The following is a 26827-nucleotide window of genomic DNA, read 5'->3' as shown; positions in this document are numbered from 1 at the left end:
ATGCGCGGTTCCCGCGATGTGCGAGCGAAGTGAGAGCGCCGAACGTGTTGGGCAACTGGTCGCGTGTGGAACCATGGCGCCATTCTTCGGCGCGGGACGGAACCCGTTGTAAAGAGTGAGGGCAGCGGGAGGTAGAGGTTTTAGACGCTGCGCTCTCCCAGCCAAGCGACGCTGCAGAGGGATGGTTGTGTTTGGCCGAGAGGAGACCTAGCCTTGCAACGAGGTTCGGTCCCTAGAAAGTTCTGCGTCTGCTCATAGCCACGAAAGGGAGTGCTTTTTTAGTGCACTAAAGTAGCCCAGACACCATTCTCTAGGGGGTGAAGCCTGCCAGTTGCCACCTGCCACGGCTAACAGGCGACAAAGTGGAGAGATAAAAAAAACCAAAACAGAAAAATGAATGTAGGAGAGGAAAGAAAAGGAGAACGAAGGGGTTGCGGGGGCCAAAGTGCAGAGAGGGATACCCCTTTTCTTTTCAAGCGCTAGCACTGAGTGAATAACTAGCGAAAAGCCATCATGTATCCTGGTAGAGGAGGAAGGAAAACCAGTTTCGCGGCATCCGCGGCGGCGTGGAGAGGAAGAAGAGTAAAGCAGAAATTTGGCCCAGTTAATAACAAGCTAACAACTGCGTTTATTCAAGGACGGAATGGTAGATATATACAGTGAAAGCCAACAAAAAAAAAATCGAAGAGATATTAAAAGCAGATTGACAAAGATACCCACTTCGCATAGACACCACCTTTCTGGCTGCGTTTCCAAATCATAATTGCTTTTATTTGGAATTTATTATTGGACGCTTCGCCCCGATATTTTTCCTTTCTTATGCCTTTACTTTCTTAGGCATATGCCTGCTACAACCCTGTGTAAGGCGCGGGCTTTATCCCATCTTTATTTTCGTTGTTACTTTCCGCCGGGGTCAGTCTGACACAAGAGGTGGAGTGAAATGCTCGAAAAAAAGGGTCTTTGACCACTTACGAAAGTCATCAGCGGTGTAAAGAAACATTTAAAAATTAACCAGCTTATTAATGTATAGTATACCTGTGCTGCTATTTTCGCGCCCCAGCAATAAGCGATAAGACAGTGCGCGACATGTGTGATACTCCTACTACCTGAAATTACGCTAACCACACAAACCCAATCTAAACCGATGCACGTTTGGTTTATTGGTTGGTTTGTTGGGGTCTAACGTCCCAAAGCGACTACGGCCATGAGAGACGCCGTAGTGAAGGGCTCCGGAAATTTTGGACCGCCCATGGGTTTCATTAACGTGCACTAACATCGCAAAGCACACAGGCCGCTAGAATTTCGCCTCCATCGAAATTCAGCCGCCGCGGCCGGGATCGAAACCGCGTCTTTCGGGTCAGCAGCCGAACGCTGTGAGCCACCATGGCAGCTAAATTTCAGATGAGGCGGAATCGTAACAGTCCTTGAAATTTTTTCTCACATTGCTTCCTTAGTCTGTAATACACTTTTCGCTTGCTTGCTTTTTTGCTCTTAATACACTCTGCTTTTTCCCAAACCGATACACGTGTCCAATCCCTCACAGCGCCCACCTGAGAGGCGCATGAACCGTGAAATGCATGGCAATCGCGCTGTATTCTGAAATGCCACTTCAGCGCCGGGCCTCACTCGTTCTGCACGGTTGCATATTGCGGACATCGGGCGATGGTGCTCGTCGGAGCGACGTTAAGGGGAAGGCTACATCAGCCTTACACTGGCTACGTCGGCAAGCGCTGCGCCTGCGTATCACGTATACACCTGGAAACAATTCCCCAGGCAGTCAAAGTGCTCTGAAGAAGGCATTGCTGCAAGCAAGCAAGCGCCTTTCAGTTCATGGGCGCTAAGAGAATAAACGCGAGCGACGCAGTCCAGTAGCCGATTCTTTTTCGTCGGGTTCCACGCAAAAGCCCAACCCTTATCGCCAAAACATATGAACACCAGGAGAAAAATTGCGAGAATATTTTGGCAACAAAGAGTTTTGAGGCGAAAGCCGAGGACACTATGCCGTGACGACTTCCGGTGGATGGCACATCACACCGTTCCCATGGCTATATCGATGGCCAAATTATACATATTTCTGGGATCTCAAGTGTTAATTACGCTTAATTACACATTTTTCCATCTAATATGACACAAATCCGGCGTTTTTCTGACCATTCTGTGACAATTTTTACTATGCCGTGACGACTTCCGGTGGATGTGACGTCACACCGTTCCCGCGGCTATATCGACGTATGCGTTATTTCGACGCAATTCTGACACTATTGACAGTAATTAATTAACTAAATACTCTACAGTCATCAAACGTGGTTTCTAGGTTCATTTTTCCTCCTCTATCTTGAGCAACCATTCGTTTTCGCTAATCTTTTTCAGTTCCCGAGCTAACACGCTGCCAAAGGTGTCACACCCTCTGCGAACGGACGACAGCTTGAGCCATTGAAGGCTCTCCCCTTAAAACATTGCGCCTCGTCCACTGGGGTAAAAACACAAGGGGGCAAATACGCTCCTCCCCTGCCACTGTTGGAACTGAGCGTCACTTTTGGGCACAGAACGCGAGGAAGAAGAAGGACGAGATGAATACCACTATACCTTGGCCAATCCCCCCACGTGGGTATGTGCCATTATACCCACGTGGGGGGATTGGCCAAGGTATACTGGTATTCATCTCGTCCATTATAAAGAGGGTGAAGAAGAAGAAGCCGACAACATGGCGGACGAGGACCCGATCAAGGTGGTCACGAGCAATCCGACCCTGCGGCAGCACTCCCTCCGGTCACCCAGGCGCCAGCGGCCTCGTCAGCGCGGGGCCCCGGACGACCGGCCCCCGAACGGGGGTCCCTTCGAGACCTCCCTCATCGATGACGACAAGGAGGAATACGTCGGTGCGGAACATTGCACACGATCTCTCTCTTCACGCTTTCTCTCTTTGTAGATAGATAATCACCGGGACGACTTTGCCTAACTCGTAAAGTTAAAGAATGCGCGATGCCAGCACTCCAAGTACAACGGGTACATTAACGCAGCTACGTAGACGTCGAGATCACAACCCCAAAAACGAATCAACAAAAAAGGGCAGCAGCCACATCGTTGTTTAGCCATTTGACCACCGCGTGCTCGGGGACATGCGCTGAATTGAAAAAAAGAAAGGAGGGGGCATACAGAATACAGTAGAAAAACGACGCAAAAGCAGAAGCCCCGCGGTGCGCTCATGTTGTTTTTTCTCCTGATTCATAATGAAGCGAAGGCGAAACAGGGCCGAAGCGAAGGTACACGGGTGAATCGCATAAGCACGACCTCCGTCCGCGGCTCATAAACACGCCGGGCTTCGAAAACGAGTCCCTAAGTTAGAATCGATAAACTACTCGTGGTGCACAGGCATCTCCCCCCCCCCCCCCCTCCCTTTTTTTCCCCTGTTTTCCACTGCGTTTTCCTGAACGCTGTATCCGAGCACACCGATACTGAACGCGGCAGTTCACAAACACGAAATAGAAGCCCTGTGGAGAGAGACAGACAGTCTGTAGATCTTGGCTGCCCCCAAGATCGCGCATTTTCCGTCTGTAGTGGTAGGAAGATCGGTGTCAAAGCAGAATCAGTTAAACAAATAACAAGAAGAAAATATCTGTTTGCTTAGTCGAGCTACCCATCTACTGGCCGAGAAAAGAGTACCGGGCCGATCGAAAGTGTAGTGCCGCGAAAGAAGGGTGAACTGAAACCAGAGAATCGATAACAGGCCAATCGATATAATCTACCTCGCCATTCGGGAGAGATGACGATGAAGAAGGGTTCAGCACTTCTCAACTACAAGATCCCCGGATGACGATGACACCTTCCACGCTTGTATTTTCCTCGTTCGAAGACGGTGGTTGTGAATCGGATAAGAACCATAAACTCCACTTTCTTTATCTCTTCGTTGCGCCCCCCCCCCCTTTTTTTTTGGGGGGGGGGGGGGGGGGCTGCAATTCACCCCCTTGCCTTCAGGACGCCGGTGAAGAGTTGGTGGTGATCGAAGCCTGCGAGAAATCGACAGCGACGCCAAGAACGGCACGACGCATTTTGCGACACAGCCCTCATCAGCGAGTAGAATACTTCAAAGCCCTTTGATATATCTTTATTTTTTGCGCAACTTTTTCTTGCCAGTTATACTTAGAAAAATGAGGCATCAACCCGGAACTCGGGTTTTTCATTTTTACGCTCTGCAGAGATTGGCGTCAACTGCCTTAACAACGATGTTCAATGAATCCATGTAAGCGTGTCAAACATTAAATGTTAAATAAAACGAAACAGAACCGGAAAATCTATAGCACTGCTTCGAAAGACCAGCCGTAGAGATGCTTACCACTTCTATTATCACTTCCGCCCAGACAAATACAGATCACGTCGCGGTCATAGGCTGGAAGCTTTCTGATTGTTTTACAGTTCATTTATCTAGATATATGGCCTGAAACCAGTACGTCTACGAAGACCTGCAGCGCAGGTATCTAAAGCGTGAGGCAAGGATAACTGGATCAGCAGGATCAAATACCTTAAGCTGACTTAATGTTTAAGGGGGTTAACGTCCCAAAGCGACTAAGGCTATGAGGGACGCCGTAGTGGAGGGCTCCGGAAATTTCGACCACCTGGGGCTCTTTAGCGTGCACCGACTTCGCACAGTCACGGGCCTCTCGAATTTCGCCTCCATTGAAATTCGACCGGCACGGCCGGGATCGAACCCGCGTATTTCAGATGAGCAGCCGAGCGCCTTAACCACTGAGCCACAGCGGCAGCTGACAACGAAAGTTTCACTCCAAGCTATCAGCCGCCGCGGTGGCTCAGTGGTTATGGTGCTCGGCTGCTGACCCCAAAGACGCAGGTTCGATCCCGGCCGCGGCGGTTGAATTTCTTTGGAGGAGAAATTCTACAGGCCCGTGTACTGTGCGATGTCAGTGCACGTTAAAGAACCCCAGGTGGTCGAAATTTCCGGAGCCCTCCACTACGGCGTCTCCATAGCCTTAGTCGCTTTGGGACGTTAAACCCCATAAACCAAACCAACCATTCCAAGCTATCGCTCCAAACAATTCGCCTCGCCCATCCGCCCACGTGCGAAACCTGCCTAGACCTCTAACACGTAAAGCAATCAGGCAGTGAAAGCTCGCACACAAAGTTGCCAAGCGGCTACAGCCGCCCACCACTCGACGGCTGAGCACCAGAAAAGGGAAGAGAAGGGAAGGAAAGCATCACCGGGACACCGTTGCTGCATGCAACCACGAACGCGAGAGACGGAGGGCGTGGGCGGCGAGCACAAGCAGCAGTAGCAGCAGAAGGCACGGCGAGGCCCGCATGAATAATGCATAAAGTGGCCTTAATAAAGACAGCACCCAGTCGGCGGGTGGCCGCCATCTCCGCACTGCTCGGCGGGAGATAAAGTGCGAAGGAGAGGAAAAGCGGGCCACTAAAGACACGCGGGGGCCTTGAGCTCTCTCCGCCGACGATTTTCGACGGCGGCAGCGAGAGCATATTTATAGCGGAGCTTCGAGACGCGAGCATCGAGACGACCGTGCAAGCGGCAGAAACATACCACAGCCTTCGGAATAAAGCCTAGTAAAGCACGTTAAGCAAGCCCCGGTCGGAGGGAAGCAGGGATGTTATAAAAGGAATACGGGACTCCGGATGGAACCCACGAGCAACAAGAATCTATATCGGTGGTGAACTAGGCTTTGCCCGCACAGAGCTCTGGAGGGTCGGGACGCGATGGGATGGCCGCGACGTGATTTAAAACGACCTCAGTGATCCCTTCTTTTATCAATTTTCTTCTTCGGTCAGGCTTCTCGCTCAATCTCCATTATCGCTCTCTGAGCCACTTTAATTTTCACTTTTTCTTGGCGGTGTTATTCACGAGAGAAAAATTGTCTCAGTGACACGTATTTGCCTGAGATCGCTTCTAGGCCAGAAGAGACAAGAATTCCAATATGCATTTTGCTTGTTGTTTTCCTCGCATGCGGTTCAATACCTTTACAGCAGGGTACCTTAACTCCACCAATACTTGAAGGCTGCAGATCGGATACAGCGAAAGTTCGGGGCGACTCTCCTGTAAAGGGTGCACCGCTGCAAGCACAAGTCATGAGCGGGGAAGCGCGCTTCAGCGAAAACAACAGCGAGAATGATGCTAATAGAACTGTCCTAAATTACACCTCACCTAAAAATAATGATATTCATAACATAATGCATGATCTTCACAGCGCAGCAAATCAACTTCAGTAATACGTGTAGGCTGCAGATTGGATACAAAAGACTCCGAGTTTGCGCCAACTATCTTGTTAGAACGGAAGCCAACAGCCATCGAAACCAATGGGCATAGGGGATGTTTTTTTTCCCTCAAATTTGTGGTGTTAATTTATAGGAGATTAATAGTGTAAATATTAAATCACTCAAAAGATAGTAATAAGAAAGCAGAAGAAAGATAACCACATGCCTCCGGAGGGATCCGAACCCATGACCTCCGAATTTCGCGTCCGATGCTCTACCAACTGAGCTACGGCGACGGTAGTCTAATCTTATGCTCTCGCGGGTATTTATGTGCAGTGCAAACGAACCTTGAGACTGTTGATCAGCACCACCCTCGTCCAAAGCGGCAGACGTGGCACTTCCTGTATTACTTCGAGTGACAAGTAGAAACCCGGTCGAACGGTGAGGGCGGAAGCTGTGCGAGAACCCTCTTATGCTCTCCATAGCTTCAAGGTTGTCAGATTCAGTGCTCTCGTTAAACAATTAAGCATACAAGTGAAGGGAAAACTCGTTATCACGTAAATGACAGAATTCAGCAGCCACACAAACCAAGGAGCAGAAGGGATGTTTTTTTTTTCTCTGCAATTAGCGGTGTTAATTATTTGGAGATTAATGGTGTAAATATTTAGTCACTCAAGATAGTAGGTAAGAAAGCAGAACAAAAGCAACAACATGCCGCCGGTGTCGAACGAACCCACGACCTCCGAATTCCGCGTCCGGTGGTCGGCCAACTAAGCTGCGGCAACAGCTGTTCAATCTACTGCTTTCGGGGGTATTTCTGTGTAGTGTAACCGAACCTTGAGGGTGTTCACCAGCGCATGTTCACTAGTATGCCTAAAACCTTAACGAGGGCCTCGAATCTGGCAGTCTTGATGCCGTAGGTAGCATAAGAGGGTTCTCGCACAGCTTCCGCCCACGACGCTCAGCCAAGTTCCCACGTGGCACTCATGCTAATCGCACTTGGTACGCATCCCACCTCCGGCATGAGGTTGTTTCTAATTCTGCTTTCTTATCAATTCTTTTCAATTGATTGAATATTTGCAGTATTTATTTCCAATTAATTAACTCCACAAATGAGACAAAGCAAAAAAAAAACCCCTATGCTCCTTTGTTCCGGTAGCTGTTACCTTCGGTCATGTAACCGATAACGAGCCCCTCTTTTCCCTTTACTTGTATGATTAATTTATTGCTGGAAGGTGCACCGCTGCATGCACGAACCACGAGCGAAAAAGCACACTTCGGCGAAAACTACGGCGAGGACAATGCTAATAGAACTGCTCTCATTTCCACCTCTCCTAAACATAAACACTGCATGATTTTTCACAGCAAAGCAAATAAACTTCTCCAATACTTGTAGGCTGCAGATTGGATACAACAGACTACAAGTTTGCAGAAACCCTCCTGTAAAGGGTGCACCGCTGCACGCACACGGCACAAGCGGAGAAGCGCGCTTCAGCGAGAACAACGGCGAGGATGACGATAATAGAACTGCTCTAAATACCACCACCTCACGCAAACACAACCGCTGCACAATTTTCACAGCACAGCAACTAAACGTCACAAACACTTGCAGGCTGTGAGTTCACGCTAGTTCTCCTGTAAGGGATGCACCTCTGCATGCATGAACCACGAGCGGAGAAGCACACAACTCTCTACTTACGGCCTTTTTAAAATCGCTCAATTCAACGATGGCGCAAAAGATCCCCATTCTAAAAACTACCTGAGCCGCTTCTAGAAGCGTAATGCCACTTATCATGCTCAGAAAGGACGGGACTTTCGTTCTGAAATCGGTTTTTTTCGCCAGCCACATGAGGGAATATATTTCAACCTTGTACGAAACGTGTCAACACGAAACGATCACGCAAGCATGGCGCCAAAGGTGGCGTCAACTTGTCGCGCTGACCGTGCTCAGCAGGGACGGTGTTCTCGCAATTTCGCAATTTCGGCACTTTATTCTGTAACCACAAGGAACAGTTTACTGCGAAATATTCACGTCCATTCGTCGTATTTTAGTTCGGACAGAGATAAATTGCTCTTTCCGGACTAGCGACAGGTGCCAATGTGTGTAAATCTCGATTCCGCCGTTTCTGAAGAGACTCACGGCTTTCACGGACACTCTCAAATGGTAAATGCAATGGTTTTAGAAATCGACGAGCTCAAATGGATCGAACGGTGAAATTCCCAGGAACATCATGCAAAGTCCTTTTGGCTATCATTTGAAATGATTACGTAATAGAAGATCAAAATCGCGACAGCCTTGAGGCTTTTCCGCACCGCACAGCAGCAATTAGGGGCGCATGATGACGTCACCGACAGTTACGTTACATTTCCAATGCATAAACGCTTGCTATGAAGCAACAAAACCAACAACACCTAGGGCAAAGCCCGCCGAGCGCTGTCTGGCAGCAATCTGTTAGACAAGCCTTTCTCAAGCAGTATAATTTAATTACCAGGCTAGATAATGATGATCGCGACGCAGCTACACATTACAAAACCTGTAGTGTATAGCGCAACTGTGCAGCGAAATCTAACGCCACTAAGCTGCGTCGTGGCGTTTGCGGCCAAATAATAGCTACCTTTGTGCAGCGCAAGAGAAATAAGGTTTATTCGTTTTTTGAAGCACTAGATTTCCCTGCAATTTCAAGCAAAAAGAATGCATGAAAATTTGATTGGTTTATTTGGGTTTAACGTCCCAAAGCGACTCAGGCTATGAGGGACGCCGTAGTGAAGGGCTCCGGAAATTTCGACCACCTGGGGTTCTTTAATAACGTGCACTGACATCGCACAGTACACGGGCCTCTAGAATTTCGCCTCCAAAGAAATTCGACCGCCGCGGCCGGGATCGAACCCGCGTCTTTCGCGGCAGCAGCCGAGTGCCATAACCACTGAGCCACCACGGCGGACGCATGAAAATTTGAAGAAAGGCGGACTGTCTCAAACTATCTTTCAGAATCACAGTCACGGCAATTTTGGAATAATTGCATACACCATTCGTTGCCAACAACTCACACTAACAACAGCTTTCCAATGGCAATGGCAATACCTTACCTCTGAACACTACTTCCTGCAGAATCAATACCTAACACTGGCAGCTAGTATTACAGTTTACCCGTCTAACTTTCAACTAAGAGAGCAAAAACGCAGAAAAATCAACTAAAACGCTCGTTTCTCACAGGGCACGATGACGGCGCGACAGAACAGCAAAAAATCTTCCACGTCCAACGCGCCTTTTTTTTTTTCAATTTTTGCCACCCTACGCAATTCCTGAAGGCTCAGACATAGAAGATCCCTGCGCGATTAACCTTCCCTCTTTCTAATGATACTCTGAACAACAATGAAAAAAAAAAATCAAACGTTGCGACAGCGCGAGCGTTGCCCTCGGCGGTGATAAGGAGCACGACAGAAAACAAAACATTGGCATTCCAACCTCTCCCCACCCCACATCCTTCCTTTCTGCGATGTCACATAAAACACGCTGTCGTAATAACGCCGGGCACGGCCAGCCATCGCTAGGAGGTAGAAACCTCCGAGTCTAAAGAACACTAAGAACCAAAACCACGCCGACGTGGAAAAAAAAAAGGGGGGGGGGGGGAGCGGGATCTGACGCTTCGAAACGCCACCACGGCGACACAGGCCGAGACACACAAGGGGACGGACGGGCCAAATGAGCACCGCGTGAAAGCGAGCAGACCAGGCTGGAGGGGGACATGGAGCAACGGGTGGAGAAAACGAAACTAAAGCACGCCCGCCATGCCACCACCACTTCCTGTCTCGCGCGCCCTTTCTCTCCGCCCTCACCTCCATTCGCGCCACAGGCCGGGTAATCTTGAGGGGGGGGGGGGGGGGGGGGGGGCGTAGGAGCAGCAGAGCACGCGAAGAGGAAGCAGGAACACAGAGTGGGGTCTATCCAGCCAGCCAGCTCGCAGAGGCACTGATGAACTGTAATGAGCGCGGGAAGAGGCGGGTATTTCCGCGGGCGGGGAGCGGCGAGTGGGACGCATGGGGGAAAGGGGGAGGGGGGGGGGGGGGGGGGTGAGCTCCCAGCCAGAACCGCCAGGAACGCGAAACGATCGACGTGTCAGCAGTCGCCAACCGCCGAGCCAGCACAGCAGAGAGCGGCGCAAACGGCAGCAGCACGCGAGAAGGAGAAGAAAATAGGGAAGGGAGCGGAGAGGGAGAGAGAGTCCGGCAATAATTACCGCCCTGCCTCGGCGGTAGCGACGGCGTTCGGGAACGGAGGGCGGTAGGGGAGCTAGGGGGGAAACGGTCGTCGGCAGAAACGCGAGCCACCACCACCGCCGCCACCTCCAGTCGCCAAAGGCTGGAACAGGCGCACCATCGACGGCGGCAAGGCAGAACGGAACGTCGAACGACGCTCGGGCTGCCCGGAAAACGAAGACAAAAAATACACACAAAGATAGAAGATCGCAGGAGAGATCGGGTTCCCTCGGGCTATCCTAGATGCCGATGGTGTGGGGCACGAAGATACACAGAGAAATAGCGGGGAAAAAAAAAAAAAACAGACTGGTCGACCAAATAGACTGAGAGCGCACGGCAATAGCGAGAGGGGCAGAAAAAAGAGAAAGCATAGGAGTGCGTCTGTTACGCTTCGTCAGCCATCTTCGGCGAAGAGTGCCCACTCGACGGGTCAGCGGTAATTAACCGAAGGCTAGTGCACCAGCGGTAGCGACGGTAGCGCTGGCGTCCACAGACTGGCACGCCCCGGACACGCTCCGTCTCAATCAATTCATTCACTCTTCTTCCATTCCTTTTCTTTGCTCCGTTTCCCCTCGTTCCACCTCGCCCAGAGGAGAAGCAAAACACGAACGCGCGAGTTGCAGTCGACGGTGCCGGCTAAACCCGGCGCACAACCAGAGGGAGCTCATCAGCACGGAAAAGCTTTCGCGAGCGCCAAACTCCCGACGCTGATGCATGGCTCCCCCTTCGAACCTAATTATCGCCCCAATTTTCGAGAGTGCGAGCCAATCCTACTCCCCCGTCACCCTGATGCATAGCCAGGCGCTAAACTCGTGCTATTTAGAGAATAACCGCCTTAATTTTTTTTTTCTGCCTCACTCAACAGTAGGGAGAGATTGATGCCGAGAAGCGTGGTCGGAACATGTGAAGCCACCAAAATCGCACACTCGAACAGACTCGACGCGGTGTTTCTAGTGCACAGGTCTGCAGCTCTCTTGCCATATTCATGATTTGCGATCATCAATCACTATAGCATAGAACATCCTCGTTCATTAGAGTGTGGCTCACAGACAGACAATAGCAAGACGGCGAATGGTTAGCAAGCAAACCTGTGCAAAATGACGTTGCTAATTTCTGCCCGATCAACCCAAACCTGTTCGAATGAATAGAGTGCAAACTAGAGTGACTAGACTGGTTAAGGCTTGACCAAACTGATGTCACTTGTCCCAGAGAAAATCCCACGTGCCGTTATTGTCGTGAAAAGAAAATATTATGGAGAACATGAAGGTATTTCCACAACTCCGTGTGTTATAGCACTTCCTGACCGTGGCCAGCTTTGGTGTAAACTCATAGGCTGTCCAGAAAGGCCCGACTAGGGTCGCACCGTGAGACCTTAGCTTACTGTTTAAGCGCATTAATCAGCGCAGACTGATTGCCATTAACGGCCAAGAGTTCTGCAGCGGCAGGCCAATTTTAAAGTTTCACAGGCGACTGCCCGTTTGGGCACCTTACAGACCTGTTTTGGCATGTACAAGCTCACGTGCACACTAGGACTTTTTCCGCTTGTAGTCTTCAGTTCGATCGCGTTCCCAGCACCCTTCGTGAACTCCAGGGCCCGCTTGCACGAGGCGAAGAATCTAGTTCCCAGTGTGGTCTTATTCGCAGTCTAAAGCCTCTGTTGGTTTCAAGGAAAAGAAAGGCTCATAACTGGCTCACTGCGTCAGTGGACACCTCAACCGGGCTGTGAAGTGGCGGTGGTGTCCAGCTAACGCCTTACACGGCTGCCGTTGTATCCCCCAATTGTCCTTCTAACGGTTTGTACAAAGCTATCACAGTTTTCGCTGCAAAAAAAAAAAAAAAAAAACATGCACTTGTAGGTGCAAGTCAGGCGCCCGCGGTTTCCTCTCCTAGGTTCGCAAACCCACACCGCTACCTCAAGAAAGAGAGCGTGTACTTCGCTATAGGAGGACGCTCCTTGCTCAAAAATCCTAAACTCCACTGCGAAGCTTCGGGCCCGGTCCAGCTAACGTCACACCGGGCACAAACACGGCAGCCAATCGGGGAGCGGTGTCCACGCTTGCGCAACATCGTAGCAGCAGAGATTCAACGGTCATAACGTTCGCCGTCAACGGCAACCACGGCCGGCTCACATAATTCAGCACGGGGGCAATTCGTCACGTCGCCAGACTCGAGACGACACATGCATGCACGATCCTGTCAGGCACACTTTGTTATCCCGCGTCACCTCTCCCTCTCTTCCTGTCACTAATCCTTCATACTCTCTCGAGCTCTCTCCTAACCCGTCAGCTTCAATCCTTACTGCACAGTCTCTCCACAAAACAACTCGCCGCATTCATTTCCCTTCCTCTCACATCGCCACTCGTTTTGTCATTCCGCTGACACTTTTTAATACCTTAGTCACTCAATTCTTTCCCTCACTCACTTTCTCCGCAAACCTCGCTCGGCTCCCGTCTTTCCCTTCGCCGGTTAACCTGTGCCCAAGCGACACGTGACGTGGTCGTGGGAGAGGAGGGGGGGGGGGGGCAGTGCCTCCCCTTCGCACGTAATGACCCGGGACAATCGCTCACCGGACAGCGGCCTCCCGCTCATAATCGCGGCCACCGCATTCGCAGAGTGATTACGCGGCGATCCATCACGACGGCAGCGCGTCCGGCGCTCTTCGGCGCTGTCGCCGACTTTTCGCAGGCCGCCGCGATGGCAGCCGTCGTTTAAGCGTGACCGACGAGCCGCTCGAACCCCCCCCCCCCCCCCCCCCCTCGACCTCCTCCACCTCCCCACTGAAAGCTGACCAAGGCGCTCACTGGCATGCATACGTTTCCGGTGCGTCTTCTCCTTCTCGTTACACATAAGAGCAACAGCACTTAAAGGCCTGTTGTGCAAAGATCACTCGGCTGGCTCGTAATGATGTCAACGTCTGGAGAAAATCATCTCCGACGTCATCATCGGTGATGTGGCATGGCCTAAAGATCGCACAATCCGTAGTTATGTAAGGCTTGTTGCACGGAGATCGCATCGTTGCTCAAATTACATCACTAATGACGATGACATCACTGGTGATGGCCACCCGATGTTAGCGTCATCAAGGCGGAAGTTTGGGCGAGTTGGCAAGTATTCATCATTTTGGTCACAGCAAAACAAGAGCGGGACACGAGACAAAAGAATTAACACAAAGACTTCCGTCTCGTGTCCTGTTCTTGTTGCGCTGTGAGAAAAACGATGTTAACGTCATCGTCGGTCACGTGACAAGACGTGTGTGTTACACAGCCTACTTTATACGTGGCATGACTGAAAGGCCACTCATGTGACCCAGTGGTAAAAGCATGAGTCAGGTCAGTATTGCCTCTGACCTATTCATCGTAAACAGGATATGTTACCCATTAAACTAATCACGACCCTCTTGACCCCTTATACAATATGACCCACTCCGCAGTTGACGACGAAACCTGTATCTGGATAAACGGAGCGCCGTTTCAGTCTTACCCTTGATTGCAGATCCGAGCTGATGGTCCAAATTACCGCAAGGCATGAAATTAACGTACCTTAATGCCTGCAGTCGGCACGACTTCCTACCAGCGGCGGTGCAGTAAGGGAAGCCCTTGACTGCAGCCAGTCCTCGGTAGGCCACTAATGTCCATCCTACTCTGGGTAAAAGGGAGTCTGGCGACTCGGCCCACGCGGCAGTCGAACTTGCGATATCTCGAGCTGAACAGCAGGGCGCTCTCAGCCCTGAATACCGGAGCGAAGAGGGGAGAGTGCCACAAGGCGCTGAGGCGAGTCCGTGGACAACCAAACTGGCGGCCGCACTGGCATGCAGTTCGTTTACGCACCCACTTCCCCGCGTATGTTCTCGCGCACTTGTGTCGCCTATTTGTTGCTGGCGCCTTATTTGATAAACTTTTTCTCGATTCACTCTTACACCCCTAGCTTGACTATCTGACATGAAGCCCCAGGGCGCGCGAAAGGCTTCCGAACAACAAGAAAAAAAAAACAAGGAGAATAATCCTTTAAAGAACACTCCGCTTGACCTTACCGCCAAATAACAGTGGAGCAGGCGCGCTTTGAGACGAGGAAGAGGTGGCGGAGAGAAGAGCAATGAAGAAAGAGCGCGGAAAGCTGCACTTAACACTCCAAGTAATGGGATTTTCAATGTCTGCAGGTCATCAGATGGGTTGAAAAACTAAGAGAGGGGCGAATGAAAAGCCTCAGGTCATTCTTCAATTCAGTCCAGAACAAGTGGAATGGTAGAACGCCTATATACATGTAGGCATATACATATACATCTAAACTATGCAGACAAGCTGCAGTAGCATGCTAGGTCCATAACCAGGCCCACCTCTCTCCTTTATTCATTAAAGACTCTCTCTCTCTCTCCGTCTATGTATACAAGTAATACCACATTCCTCCAAACTAAACCTAATCGAGAGGACTCCTCTACTGCTCCGCAGTCATCAGACGTCCCCATCGTTGCATTTTTACCTTTGCCCGCCGTGCCAACCACGTGACTGCAGCGTTCAGCTGACGGTGTGCACAAGTACGCGGATCCAATCCTGGCTCTGTTTCGGTGGAGTCCAATTGTTTGGTTTATTTGGGTTCAACGTCCCAAAGCGACTAAAGCTATGAAGGGCGCCGTAGTGGAGGGCTCCGGAAATTTCGACCACCTGGGGTTCTTTAACGCGCACTGGCATCGCACAGTACACGGGCCTCTAGAATTTCGCCTCCACAGAAATTCAACCGCCGCGGCCGGGATCGAACCCGCTTCTTTTGGGCCAGCAGTCGAGCGCCGTAACCACTGAGCCACCGCTGTGGGGCGGAGCCCAATTGTAAAAACGCGCGCGCACTGAGAATGCGGGACTCGAGGAATTACCCTGGCGGTGGATGAAATTAATCATGAACCCTCCACTACGATGCCCAATCCCGTAGATATCCTTTAGCCACTAATTATTGCCCAAAAACCGTCTTCGTATCTTTTGCAGCCATGGCGGTGTGGATCGCGTTCGCCCTGTTCGCCACCGCGGTCTCCGTCGTCGTGGCCGGGGGTGTGCGCCCCGAAGGCGAACACCGCGTGTACGGAGAGGGCGCGGGGGCGCTACCACGTCGTCGCCACACGCCGGTCGAATCGGCGGCGCAGATGGAACGCACAGCACCGCAGTCGGCGCCCGACGAAACTCCCAAGATGGAGAACGAATCGAACGCGTCGGCGCCGAGGACTTCCGCACGGCCGTCACCGGACGCCGCCTCGGGTGCGAGGACGGAGCGCGACACGAAGACGCTTCCGAAAGCGACAGGAAGGCAGAACGAGTCGGCAGCTTGGACTGGGAAAGCCAGGGACGAAGAAACCAAGCCACCGGAAGCACCGCTAATACTGTGATAATTTGAAAAATAAGAAATTTGAAGAACGCACTTAAGCTTCGCCTTGAGGATATGACGCAATGGCATTAATGAGTTAATGCGCATATACGTGCAATTGCTCGTTCTCAACTTTACATTCACAGGCCCCTACGAGTCCTCGCACCACTCCTCCCGGAGTAATGGAGCGGTTAAGGGATGCGCCTCTGCCCTTCGCTGGCAGGTGCTGCCACCTGTGGGGTTTGTGCGACCCAGGCTGCTCTTCCCGAGCAACCTATCGCGATCAAATCTTGATTCAACAGCGACCTGCTACTGTTGTCACGTATAAAAATGGTCTATAGACAGTCTATAGACTTCTTTTTGATTCTGTTGCCTTCCTACAGACATTTCTTTTTGTCTGCTCATAGTCTACAGACTATCTATAGACAAAGGTCTACTGAAAGTGTATGGCCATAAATCTATATATTTTCTACAGACTGTCTATAGGATTTGTATTGCCTATGGACTGTTCTCTAGGGTTCGTCTATAGAGAGTCTAGGGACTTTATACATAGAGGTATATGGACAGTCTATAGACTGCCTAAAGAAATTTTTGTAAGGGGTCAGTTTGCTCACAATCCGGTGAGCAGGTTGCGATGACGCCACAAGGTCACGTGACCTAGGTACCCTACTAAGCTGCTTCTCCAGCTGGTGGCCCCCTGGGCCCCCTACGCCACCATAATTTTCGCTCACAACGCCGACGCCGGGTTATCTGAGTAACTGGGCCTATAACGCTATCCAGTTAAAACAGCACGGCGAAGGCTCCTCCATGCTCTTGCCTCCTTTTTTTTTTACATATTATTCATTCATGTACACCATTTGGAAACAATTTTTTTAGGAACGAGGAACAATTTTCGAGTTCTCGGAAGTTGCGCCAAGCAACGCCACGAAGGGTTCGAAAATTGCCTTGAAACATGTAGTGCCCTAAATCGGGGGCGGTCGCGCGTAGCGCAACCTAGGTGGCGCATCGACCTCGACCTTATCGTTTAAACCAGCAAACTCCGAAGAAAAATTCTATTCGTAACGGTGGTATACATTCCAATTACTACAGAACTAAAAATAGACTCAGCTTAAAGTCTCTTGTGGGCGCAGTGTAACGTACTTAAATACACAGTGCGACAAGTGGCCCGTTCGAGAAGCAAGTGCGAAGTCGCGAACTGCAGGAGGCCATATTTTCATTCGGGTGTATTTTATAAACGAATGAACGTTCTGGGCGCCGTGCACTTAACCATGCAATCATTCATTATCAGCCCTTGGTTTGCAGCATAAAACTGTAGTCGCACTTCTTACCACGCTTAACCGACCGTCAACTACTCTTATTTTCGCCAAGGCAATACAATCTGCGATAACTTACAACTGCTCTCGAAACGCTACGCGTTTCGCATGAACTGTAATGAATGCAAAATAAGAAAAAGGAAAAAAAAACGTGAAGCGCCACAAGTCGAATAAAACGACATAGCAGCATCACCTAAGAAAATATAACGCTACACCAAGGGCTGGCAGCGACAAACTGGACACCCTGTAAAGGAAGAATCAAATCATCGACAAAAATAGCGTCCGGCGAGGTTCTCTATACAGGGACCTCCCAATGGCGACGCACCGTGCACGAGTCCCACACGTCCACCGCACCAACCCACCGCTTCTCTGCATCAATTACACCTGACGCAATTACCTTCTACTAACCGAAAAGAGGAGGGCGATCCTTCATTACTAACCAGCAAGTCAAAGACCCTGATCAAGGCTGTTGCTAGATAACAATAAAAAGCGGTAATATCGCCGCTGGACCTTCTATCTATGAAGGCTCCATACAACGCATATTTCGAAAGCAGTCAGATTTCTCCCTAGCTTCTGAAACTTATTGCCACCCCCCAAGGAAAAAAAGAAGAGAAACACCTCACGCGGAGTCGAGAGTGAGTGGAGCCACATCCTCTAGGAGCATCGAATACGCACCATCAGCTTTCCAGACGCATTCCCGAGCGGCTCCCAAGGGCGCATCAAAACTCAAAGCTAAGAAAAAACCTCTCTAGACAGAAACGCTGGCTTCATCACTGAAGTTCCTCCCTTCCTTCTTTTCTTCTCTTCTTCTCCACCTACCACTGTTCCCAGTCTCTCCCAATCGACAGCTTTCCTCCTCAGAAGCGAGAAAAAGACAAGAGCGACCCGGTGCTCAGGCTCCCAATAAACTCGGCGCGCCGATCTTCGACAAGTGCCCGTGCAACTTTTACGCGCCGCCGCGCCCAGAGGAGAAGATCCGACCGCTGCGAAAGAACGAAAGATAGAGAGAGCGTGCGCACGAAAGAAGAGTAAGAAAACAGTGGGGAGGCAATCAAAACGAGCGCAACCGTCACGCTCGCGGGCCTCTTTTCGAGAAATCCTTACGACCTCCTCCTTCTCCTCCCTCCTTTTTATTCGCTCGTGTAGTTCTTACTTCTTTGCCTTTTTTCTTTACTACCTTCTTTCTTCCTTTTTACTTTCTTTATTTACAAAGGCTACTTCCCTGCACGCTCCTGTTTTCAGTTGCCAGCAAATACGCGGACAGGCAGCTTCACAAAAAAAAAGAAGAAAAAAATTTGGACGCAGGGAAATGCGAGCAATGTGGAGAGGAAGAAAGACCGGATGGGGAGAGACAGTGACGATCGAACGCTGTCGGTGCGGTGCATACACGCGCGGGCACAGAACACGGGGCGCGCGCAGTCGTGCACGGACGCACGCACACAAAACACAAGCGCGTACAGCGAACAGCTCGGCCGAATAACACGAGAGAGAGAGCAGAGAGACAACATCATCGCCACCACCGGCGCCGCAACTGTGCCCGGAAAAAACACCCGGACAAACAACGAACAAGAACAAAAAAAAAAGCGCAGACCGCCGCGCCCCACGCAGCCATCGTCGCCGAACGGCAAGACACACGCTGCACAGCCTAGGGACGGAGAGAGAGCGAGGGGGGGGGGGGGGGGGGGGGGGGGGGGCGAACATGCCCGAATCCGAGCCGGAGCGAGTCGCCGGCACGATGAGACTAGACAGAGAGCCGCAGACGCACGCACGCGCAAGCAAAACAGAAAATATCGCCGGAGCGGATCACATGCGAAGAGGGGAGAACGGGGGGAGGCGAAGCTGTTTTTTTACGACGACCGGTAACGACGGATAAAAGCCCCAGGGAAATACAACGCGCGCTCACAGCCAGCGATGCGGGCTGGCTGGGGGGAGGGAAGCGTAGGATCGCCGCCGCTGTGCGTGTGCTTGCGTGCGTGTGAGGACGCGCGACTGATCCCGGGCGCCGCAGAGTACCGCATCGACTCGCTTGCAGGCAGCGCGGCCGGTGGCCTGCGCATTCCGTGCGGCATCGGCCGAGCGGCTGACACGAAAACACTGGCTTGTCCAGACGGAGCGCCAGAATAGATGGGGCAGGAAACGGCGCGTGACGTCACAGAGGAGAGTACGGGGCTATGAGAGCTTCACGGCGGTTTCCAAAACTAGTCGGCATATCGAACCACAGCCGAGATTCTGACGAAGAAAATAGAACTGACGAGCGAATGTAGGAACGCGAGTGGCTACAGAAGACAGGAAAACTGTACAAGCGGTAACTGAACGGCACGCCGCCACTCCCCTAAAAGTCTGAGATAGGACGATTGACTTTATATGAATGTTCTGGCAAGGACTTGCGTTCCAAAAAGCAAAAGTCGTAATGCAGTCTCACCATTCCACAAAAATAATAACGTTTGACTTTCATCTGCGACGAGTGCACACCTTTCACTTGTAACTTGTGAAGATAGCCAACCTTCAATGCGGATCCAACGGTGCAGCACAACATTCGCGACAATAATTTGGATGAACCGAGCAGAGCTTCAGTGCCGTCATCGACTGTTCCGAACCACGCTCGAAACACGCTACCGCAACTGAAAGAAAGATATAGATGTATTCCCGGGATGCGAATCTCCCGTTACTACGACCGCCAAGAAGGGAACGCACAAGGGCGTGCGTTGAAGCAATGTGTCAACCAGGGCTAACCGTGGTAATACTCCGGAACACGCGAAACACTCGCGCTGTTTGCTTACACTGGATAGCAGAGGAAATTTCCGTAGGACACGCGCGTAGCAAAGCAAAAATAAAACATACCGCTGAGGAAATCGATGAGAAGGCATACATCGCAGAAGTGCGCTGGATATGCAGAGTCAGAACAGGTCTTACGGGCAACACAGCACCGCGCCGCACTAGGGAAACTGCGACTAACACAAACCCTCTCAAAATGCTTGGTGCTACGACTTCTGGCACGCTCAGTGCTACGTTCGAAGGCAGACAGGTGTATAACCGCTTGGTGGTGCGCCTCGCATCGAACTGCGTGCAACTAAATCGGACTCCAGTGGTTATAGCGCAGCGATAGTGAAAACCTCTGCATGACGACCAGCGCAACAGTTTGCGCTGTGCGCAGTTCGTGAGATGGAATTTACAACAGCTCGCAGCGATATCCCAGTGGCTTGAGCATCCGCCTCGCTTGCGAGAGGTGCTGGGTTCGATCCCCAGTGGCGCTTGCAACCCGATGGTGATACAAAGGGTGCAAGCTTTCCCATGGCCTGCTGCTCCACTTCTCTGGAGTGATATGCTTGAAAAATAGATCACTGACCCCACCTTGAGTGGATCTAAGCCTAACTGAAGCCTTGTCTTTCTTTGTTGTTTTTCTTTTTGTTTTTCATTTTTCACTGTGCTAAGTGTTTAGTTTGTCGTGACGGTGGCTATGTTCGCCTATAGAGCTGTCTGGTGTGTGGGCTATGTTTTTACAGCCCTAGCTACACAAGCACGTTCACCTTGGCTGTCCGGCAACGCCGTACGCTTTGCCTCCGTTGTCGCACAGTGTGTCGGGACCCGAAACTTTGGCGTTCATCAATTACTCAGATCCACTGTCGCCCAGGTGGACCTGAGCCTTATGATACTAGTGAGCTGCCGAGTTGAGGCTGATTTGAGCTTTCGTCTCCACTCGTGCTCTCCAGGTACGCCTGACGGGCGGGAAGTAGGCTCTGGAGTGATATGCTTGAAAAATAGATCACTGAACCCACCTTGAGTGGACAATAAACACCTTGTGCCATGGCTCCCATCGGCCGAAGCTGCTCTTGCGGCACAAAAAACATCATCACCATCATCCTACGAGTGCTACGAGGAGTGATCGGAATTATGGACTTAATGCTCACGCTACAACGCTCAGTGGAGGTAAAGCAACAAAACAAAACTAAAAAACTATTCGCACCCTCCCCCTCTGATGCAAACAGGTGGCGCTGACAGCCTACTTCCCGCCCGTCAGGCGTACCTGGAGAGCATGAGTAGAGACGAAAGTTTAGATCGGCCTCAACTCGGCAGCTCACTAGTATCATAAGGCTCAGATCCACCTGGGCGACAGTGGATCTGAGTAATAAATAAACGCCAAAGCTTCCGGTCCCGACACACTGTGCGACAACGGGGGCAAAGCGAACGGCATTGCCGGACAGCCAAGGCGGACGTGCTTGTGTAGCTAGGGCCGTAAAAACATAGCTCACACACCAGACAGCTCCGAACACAGCTACCGTCACGGCTAACTAAACACCTAGCCCCAGTGAAAAATGAAAAACAGAAAGAAAGACAACAAAGAACGACAAGGGTTCAGTTAGGCTCCATAATACAGAAGCTACTGGGGAATGAGCCCCAAGTGTAATGTTGGCTGCAGATTCAGCCACCCCCCCCCCCCTCCCCACCCCACCCCCGCGCAACTTCATCCCTTCCCACCAAAAGAAACCTAGTTTTTCGCTTCGGCCACCGACTGCGATACCACACTCACGTGGAGGAAGACAACGCCTCGAAGACATATCAAAAGCATCTGCAATGCTCCCTCCGGCAACTATCAAAATGAGAGCAAATTTCACGAAACATCCAACGAAACTGACTTCTCTTCGCGTAACGCGACACCACAGAGACTCATTCGTGATACGGAGAAAATAAAATACGTCATCATTCACGGGAGGGCACCAGAAAGCAGCTAATTACAATAAGTGCTGTCAGGAGCGCTATTCCCTTCGCCCATGATGCATATAATGAAGCTCATCTCAGAAAAAAAAACATTCATTTCAGAAAAAAAAATCGAAAGCGTGGACGCGAACCATCCTATTTTTAAGGCGACCGTTCATGGGTGGGAATCGGCAGCTACTGCGCAGCCGCCGCACTTCCTTTTCAAACGACGACGACAAAGTGGAAACAATGGGACACCCGCCTTCCCTCCCAGAGGTCACTCAAAGCCCATTTCGGAGCCAACAACAGCGACATCAACTACAGCGACACGGACACTCAAAGCCCATTTGCCTCAACAGCAGCAACACTAAACGCGTGTTTGCATTCAGGCCTCCTTTTATGCCACTACTTCGCCCCCCCCCCCCCCCCCCCCCCCCTTCCCCCTTATATGCCGCGCGAACACGGCGAAGGAAACGGAGAAAAAAAAAGAGATAAAGAGGTCTCCAAACCGGGCACGAAGGCGTTCCTCCGCCCATCGCTGCCGGCGGCGACGCTTAAAAACCCTTTTACGAGCGCCCGAACCGGACTGCGAGAAAGAACGGACGGCGGCCAACGAAACGTCGCCTGGCGAAATGCGATTACCCGTGAGCATTTCCGCTGTTGCCGCGGCGACGACAGCTCCGCTTTTTGCTTTCTTTTTTTTACGACGGCCGTCTACACCCCGTTAGGGCCTGCCACCGCCCCCTGAACGCGCGGAACCACGGTGCTGCCATTGTAGTATACAACTTCAAGAGGGCTATATGGCGTTAAAACGTCGTCCTCTCGTTAATAAAAGCTATCCCCCCCTCCTTCCCTTACACGGCCGTTGTTGAAGTTAAAAGCCCCATCCCCAGTTCGCGGACACGGTCAGCAGGGCAGCCTAAGAAACGAGCAAAGAGAAGGGACGCGGAGCGGAGGGTCCCACTTCCTTGAGCATCGGGCGTGCGCTACGGCGGCCTTCTTAGGCGGCCTCCTTGCGCGACCTATTCCACAAGGAATCAGCAAAACGAGCGTCACGGATGTCTGTGTAAACGAGCACCGAAGAAAACGCACTGTGACCGTCCATTAGGCAGCGTCTGCTTGCCGAGCATCTCGTCGGCACGGGTCCCGCAGCTCACTTCTAGCCGCAAACCAACCGTGCGGCCTCGAACTTTTCCCTTTTATACCTGGTCTTTCTCAAAGCTGGCTTCAGTGCTTACGCTGCCCCAGGGTGTCGTCCGTATGTATTTCTTCCCCCCTGGAGGCATTCTTTTTTAGGCTCTTTTTTGTCGTAAGTCTATACGTGCGTGCGTGCGTGCGTGCGTGCGTGCGTGCGTGCGTGCGTGCGTGCGTGCGTGCGTGCGTGCGTGCGTGCGCCGTATTCGCGTGTACTTGCCATGCATCGGTGACAGTTGTGAAAGTCCGCACAAAACCCGTGTCCCAACACCTGCCCCGCAGGCAGGGCCAAAACTAGGAGGACAGCAGACTGCCACGCCATCTGGGCCATTCAGACGAACTATTCAGCGCTGGTTGAAACATAAATGTAGCGGCGAAACCAAAAGACACAGGGCGCCAGCAACAGTTGCTTGGCTCACTGACAGGGGTAACTATCGGTTGTTTACCTCTAGCAGGTGGTCACGTAATGCAGTCAAATTTCGACGCACACTTCCTCAACTGGAATAATGATATAATTATTAATTGTCATTATAATTAATTAACATGATTAATTAATGGCCGTTTGTCACGCAGAGAGAGAGAAATAATCGAAGGTAGGGATCACCGCAGGGGTGGCCTAGGAAAAGTGCAGCGCAACCACCTTGAACCTCATGCGCGGAAGGTACCGCTTTCGAGTTACGGAACCATAGGAAAAGGCCCGTTTTTTGCACCGGTTACGACCGTCCAGTTGCCGAGTGCTCGTATTTCCACGTAGTGAAAGAATCCGAAAAAGGCAGAACCATGTGAGTGACCAAATAATTGCTTCAACTTGTGGGTTATTTGTTCCCCTGTCGAAGAGATTTAAATTAATTTGATGTGATAACACCGATCACGGCAACCTTTTTACCCGCGGTGCCGACCTATACGGCCACACCCCCTATAACGTGTCGTGTTTTCGTTTCGCCCCGTAGATAAGACGGCGGTGCCGTCGAAAAACAGCACTAGTAATCAAGAAAATTGAGCTACCTCAAGCCGCTTTTCACCCATGGTATCAATCTACAAACCTGAAGCAATCCAGAAAGTGTTCGTACTTCCCTAGATTTTCCTATTTCCACTCTCGCACTACTCTTCCTGCAGCCTTTCCCTTCCCTTTCCGTTGTGGCAGCAGCCTCGTGGGTTATACGTATTTCAGATCATTTCTCGACCCCATGCAATCTTCGTTCCGAAAGCTGGTTTTGCCTACTGCAGCGGTGCGCAAGGAGATGCCAACTCTCCAGGGCAGTACAATTCACCTCGCGATACATCACACATTCTGTTGTGGATCAACTGGCACACTACACTATCCCATCAACTCCGCATATACCGGAAACGTCTGTCTGGTAAACTCTCTTTACGGAGTGAAAACAAGTAAAAAAAAATGGCTGAGGCTTAGCTAAGGTTAAGCCTAGTCAGATGCGAAGCATATTGATGGCTAGGCTTGGTAATACATGGCTTTCCTTGGTTGAATATTTGGTCATTTTAATACAACCACTAGAAGTGTAGCAACACGTGACAACAATTTCCGAAATTGTCAACCTGCATCTCGGATGCTGCCGAGCCGCATATTGAGCACGCCGCTTAGCCAGACGTTCATCCCGCTCTTCATCGGTCTCTGTGGCACGCTGAAGCTTTCGCTTCTCGTTCAAATCAGCCCTGCTTCTAGGCGACATCCCAACACCTGGCCGCCTCGTAAGTGCCCGGAGAGCGAGGCAAGCTCAGCTTTATACCGCTGCTGTAGCGTCACGTGGTCAGCTGCAGCGCCTCTGATGTGGAGCCTCCACCGCCGCGGCCGATCGCGCGAGCCGGCAGCCCATCTCTCCTCTGCTGTGACGTCATGTTGTCACGTGGTCAGCCGCCGCGCCTCTGATGTGGAGCCTCCACCGCCGCGGCCGACCGCGCGAGCCGGCAGCCCATATCTCCTCTGCTGTGACGTCAGGTTGTCACGTGGTGTCACGTGGTCACGCTAAAGGTCAATGGTAGCTCCACCGCCGCGCTCGACGGGCTATAGTGTAGCTGTAGTAATATGCTTCGCATAAAAATCAGGGGGGCACTTTGTTGACCTGAAGTACTTGTGTCACTGATGTGTGGTTAAGATGTTAAGCTTCGCCTCTAGTGAAACGCGACAGCGTCTTGCAACGCTGCCAGGGAGTCCACAGAACGTCATCGCTCGTTCGGCTGTACACCTTGCTCGTCGGTAAACTGGTTTTTCAGGAAAGGAAATGTATCTGTCTCGCAATCTCGGTGGACACCTGAACCTCGCCGTAAGGAAAGGGAGGAAGATGGGAGTGGACGAAGACACCGTATTCACTAGACGCCCCTTTGTTCATTCCAAACCATCGAGCTGGCATGGCGGAGAGGTTAGCGTGCTCGTCTCGCACTCCGAACACCCAGGTTCGATTCCACAACTCGACCAATTTACTACTCGGTTTTATTTATTTTTATGGTCTGACTAGAAAGGTTAATTAGGCTAATGGATAAATTAACTAATTAACTAAACTCAGTCACACTTACTTGGCGCATCACTGTACTATCCCTTTAATTGGGTGCATGGTTACTAGCCAAAGTACCATTGGTTCCGCTTGAAATTCGCGCACTGTGACGTCACGACCAATCGGAAAGCGTGACATTTCTGTCGCCAACTCCTGCTCACAACGATGAGGTATTAAAGGCTTCTGCCTTAATAACAGGGTGGTGAATATAAAAATTTATACATCCAAAAATTTTTAATTTTTCCTTTATGAGAACACACGATAGGACAGCTAACAAGGCTGTCCTTTTATTAAGAAAGAAAAAAGATATTTACTGCTTATTATGGTTATGATTATGATTGACATAATTTGGTTTGCTTTGGTTTGCTCAGGTTTCACGTTCCAAAGCCACTGAGGCTATGAGGGACACCGCAGTGGAGGGCTCCGGTAATTTCGGCGGCCTCTGCGGCCGGGATCGAACCCACGTCTTTTGGGTCAGTAGCCGAGCACCATTACCACTGAGCCACCGTGGCGCCTTGTTACATCCAAGCAGACCTTTTGGTGTAGTAACACCACGCATGGCGTCCCACAGGTTGCCTCTCTGTTTCGGAAAATGACTACACTGTGATGGGTGGAACTTCTGCCTGCCACTAGAAGCTAGTATGCAATGGTAGAAAAATACGCGACCAAATCAAGCCCCTAAAACTAACACCAAATTCCAGAAACTAGCAGCGAAAGGACGAACTTCCCATGACCATGTGACCATCTTACCCACACAGTACGTTAGGTGTCGGCTAGGAGAGCAAGCAAGCAGGTCGATATAAATGGGGGGCCTCTTTTCAATGAAAAAAAGAAAACTTTCCGGATTTTGTTTTATTTCAAGGAACGATTTGCGCACAGCAAATTTCACAACGACACTAACCACCGATGAACCGAAATTTCCCGGTGCATTTGGAAGCGATAATGCACAAGTTTAGCTTACCACTTACCGTGTTGCCGTTACCGTACCGGAGTACCAGGAGCCAGCGCGACGAAAATGCGCACGCGCAAATCTCCATGAGAGAGCCAGATGGCGCCAGGCACCCGGCAGCTGCGCGTGCGCGTCAAGCATCGCGACCAATCAGCGCGTGCGCACTGGCGGTGGGCGGTCTCGCGGTACTCCGGTAACGGTAATGGTAACACGGTATGCTAAAGGTGTCTAATAAGAGCAGAAGAAGAGCGCAACTGTAAGAGCAAGCAATCCCTTAAGAACATTCAGAGACGCCTTTTTCATCGTATGAAACTTTCTGCCTATAGCGAGAAATGCACCCGCCTCAC

General features: G+C 51.0%; 2 protein-coding genes across 2 annotated transcripts in view; one reads left to right on the top strand and one right to left on the bottom strand.

Moving 5' to 3' along the window:
• Positions 1 to 26827, bottom strand: part of mib1 (E3 ubiquitin-protein ligase mind bomb 1) — a 547510-nt gene that overhangs the window by 355297 nt on the left and 165386 nt on the right. The gene's annotated exons all lie outside the window — the stretch shown is intronic.
• Positions 2705 to 15844, top strand: LOC149336439 (uncharacterized). The gene is made up of 2 exons (XM_089553609.1): positions 2705 to 2879; positions 15450 to 15844. The coding sequence occupies exons 1-2, from the start codon at positions 2705 to 2707 to the stop codon at positions 15842 to 15844; spliced, it is 570 nt and encodes a 189-aa protein (XP_089409735.1).

The sequence above is a fragment of the Amblyomma mixtum genome, chromosome 7 (genome assembly GCF_055824585.1).
Source record: "Amblyomma mixtum isolate Tamu chromosome 7, ASM5582458v1, whole genome shotgun sequence".
NCBI lineage: Eukaryota > Metazoa > Arthropoda > Arachnida > Ixodida > Ixodidae > Amblyomma > Amblyomma mixtum.
This window is presented reverse-complemented; position numbering and strand designations above follow the sequence as displayed.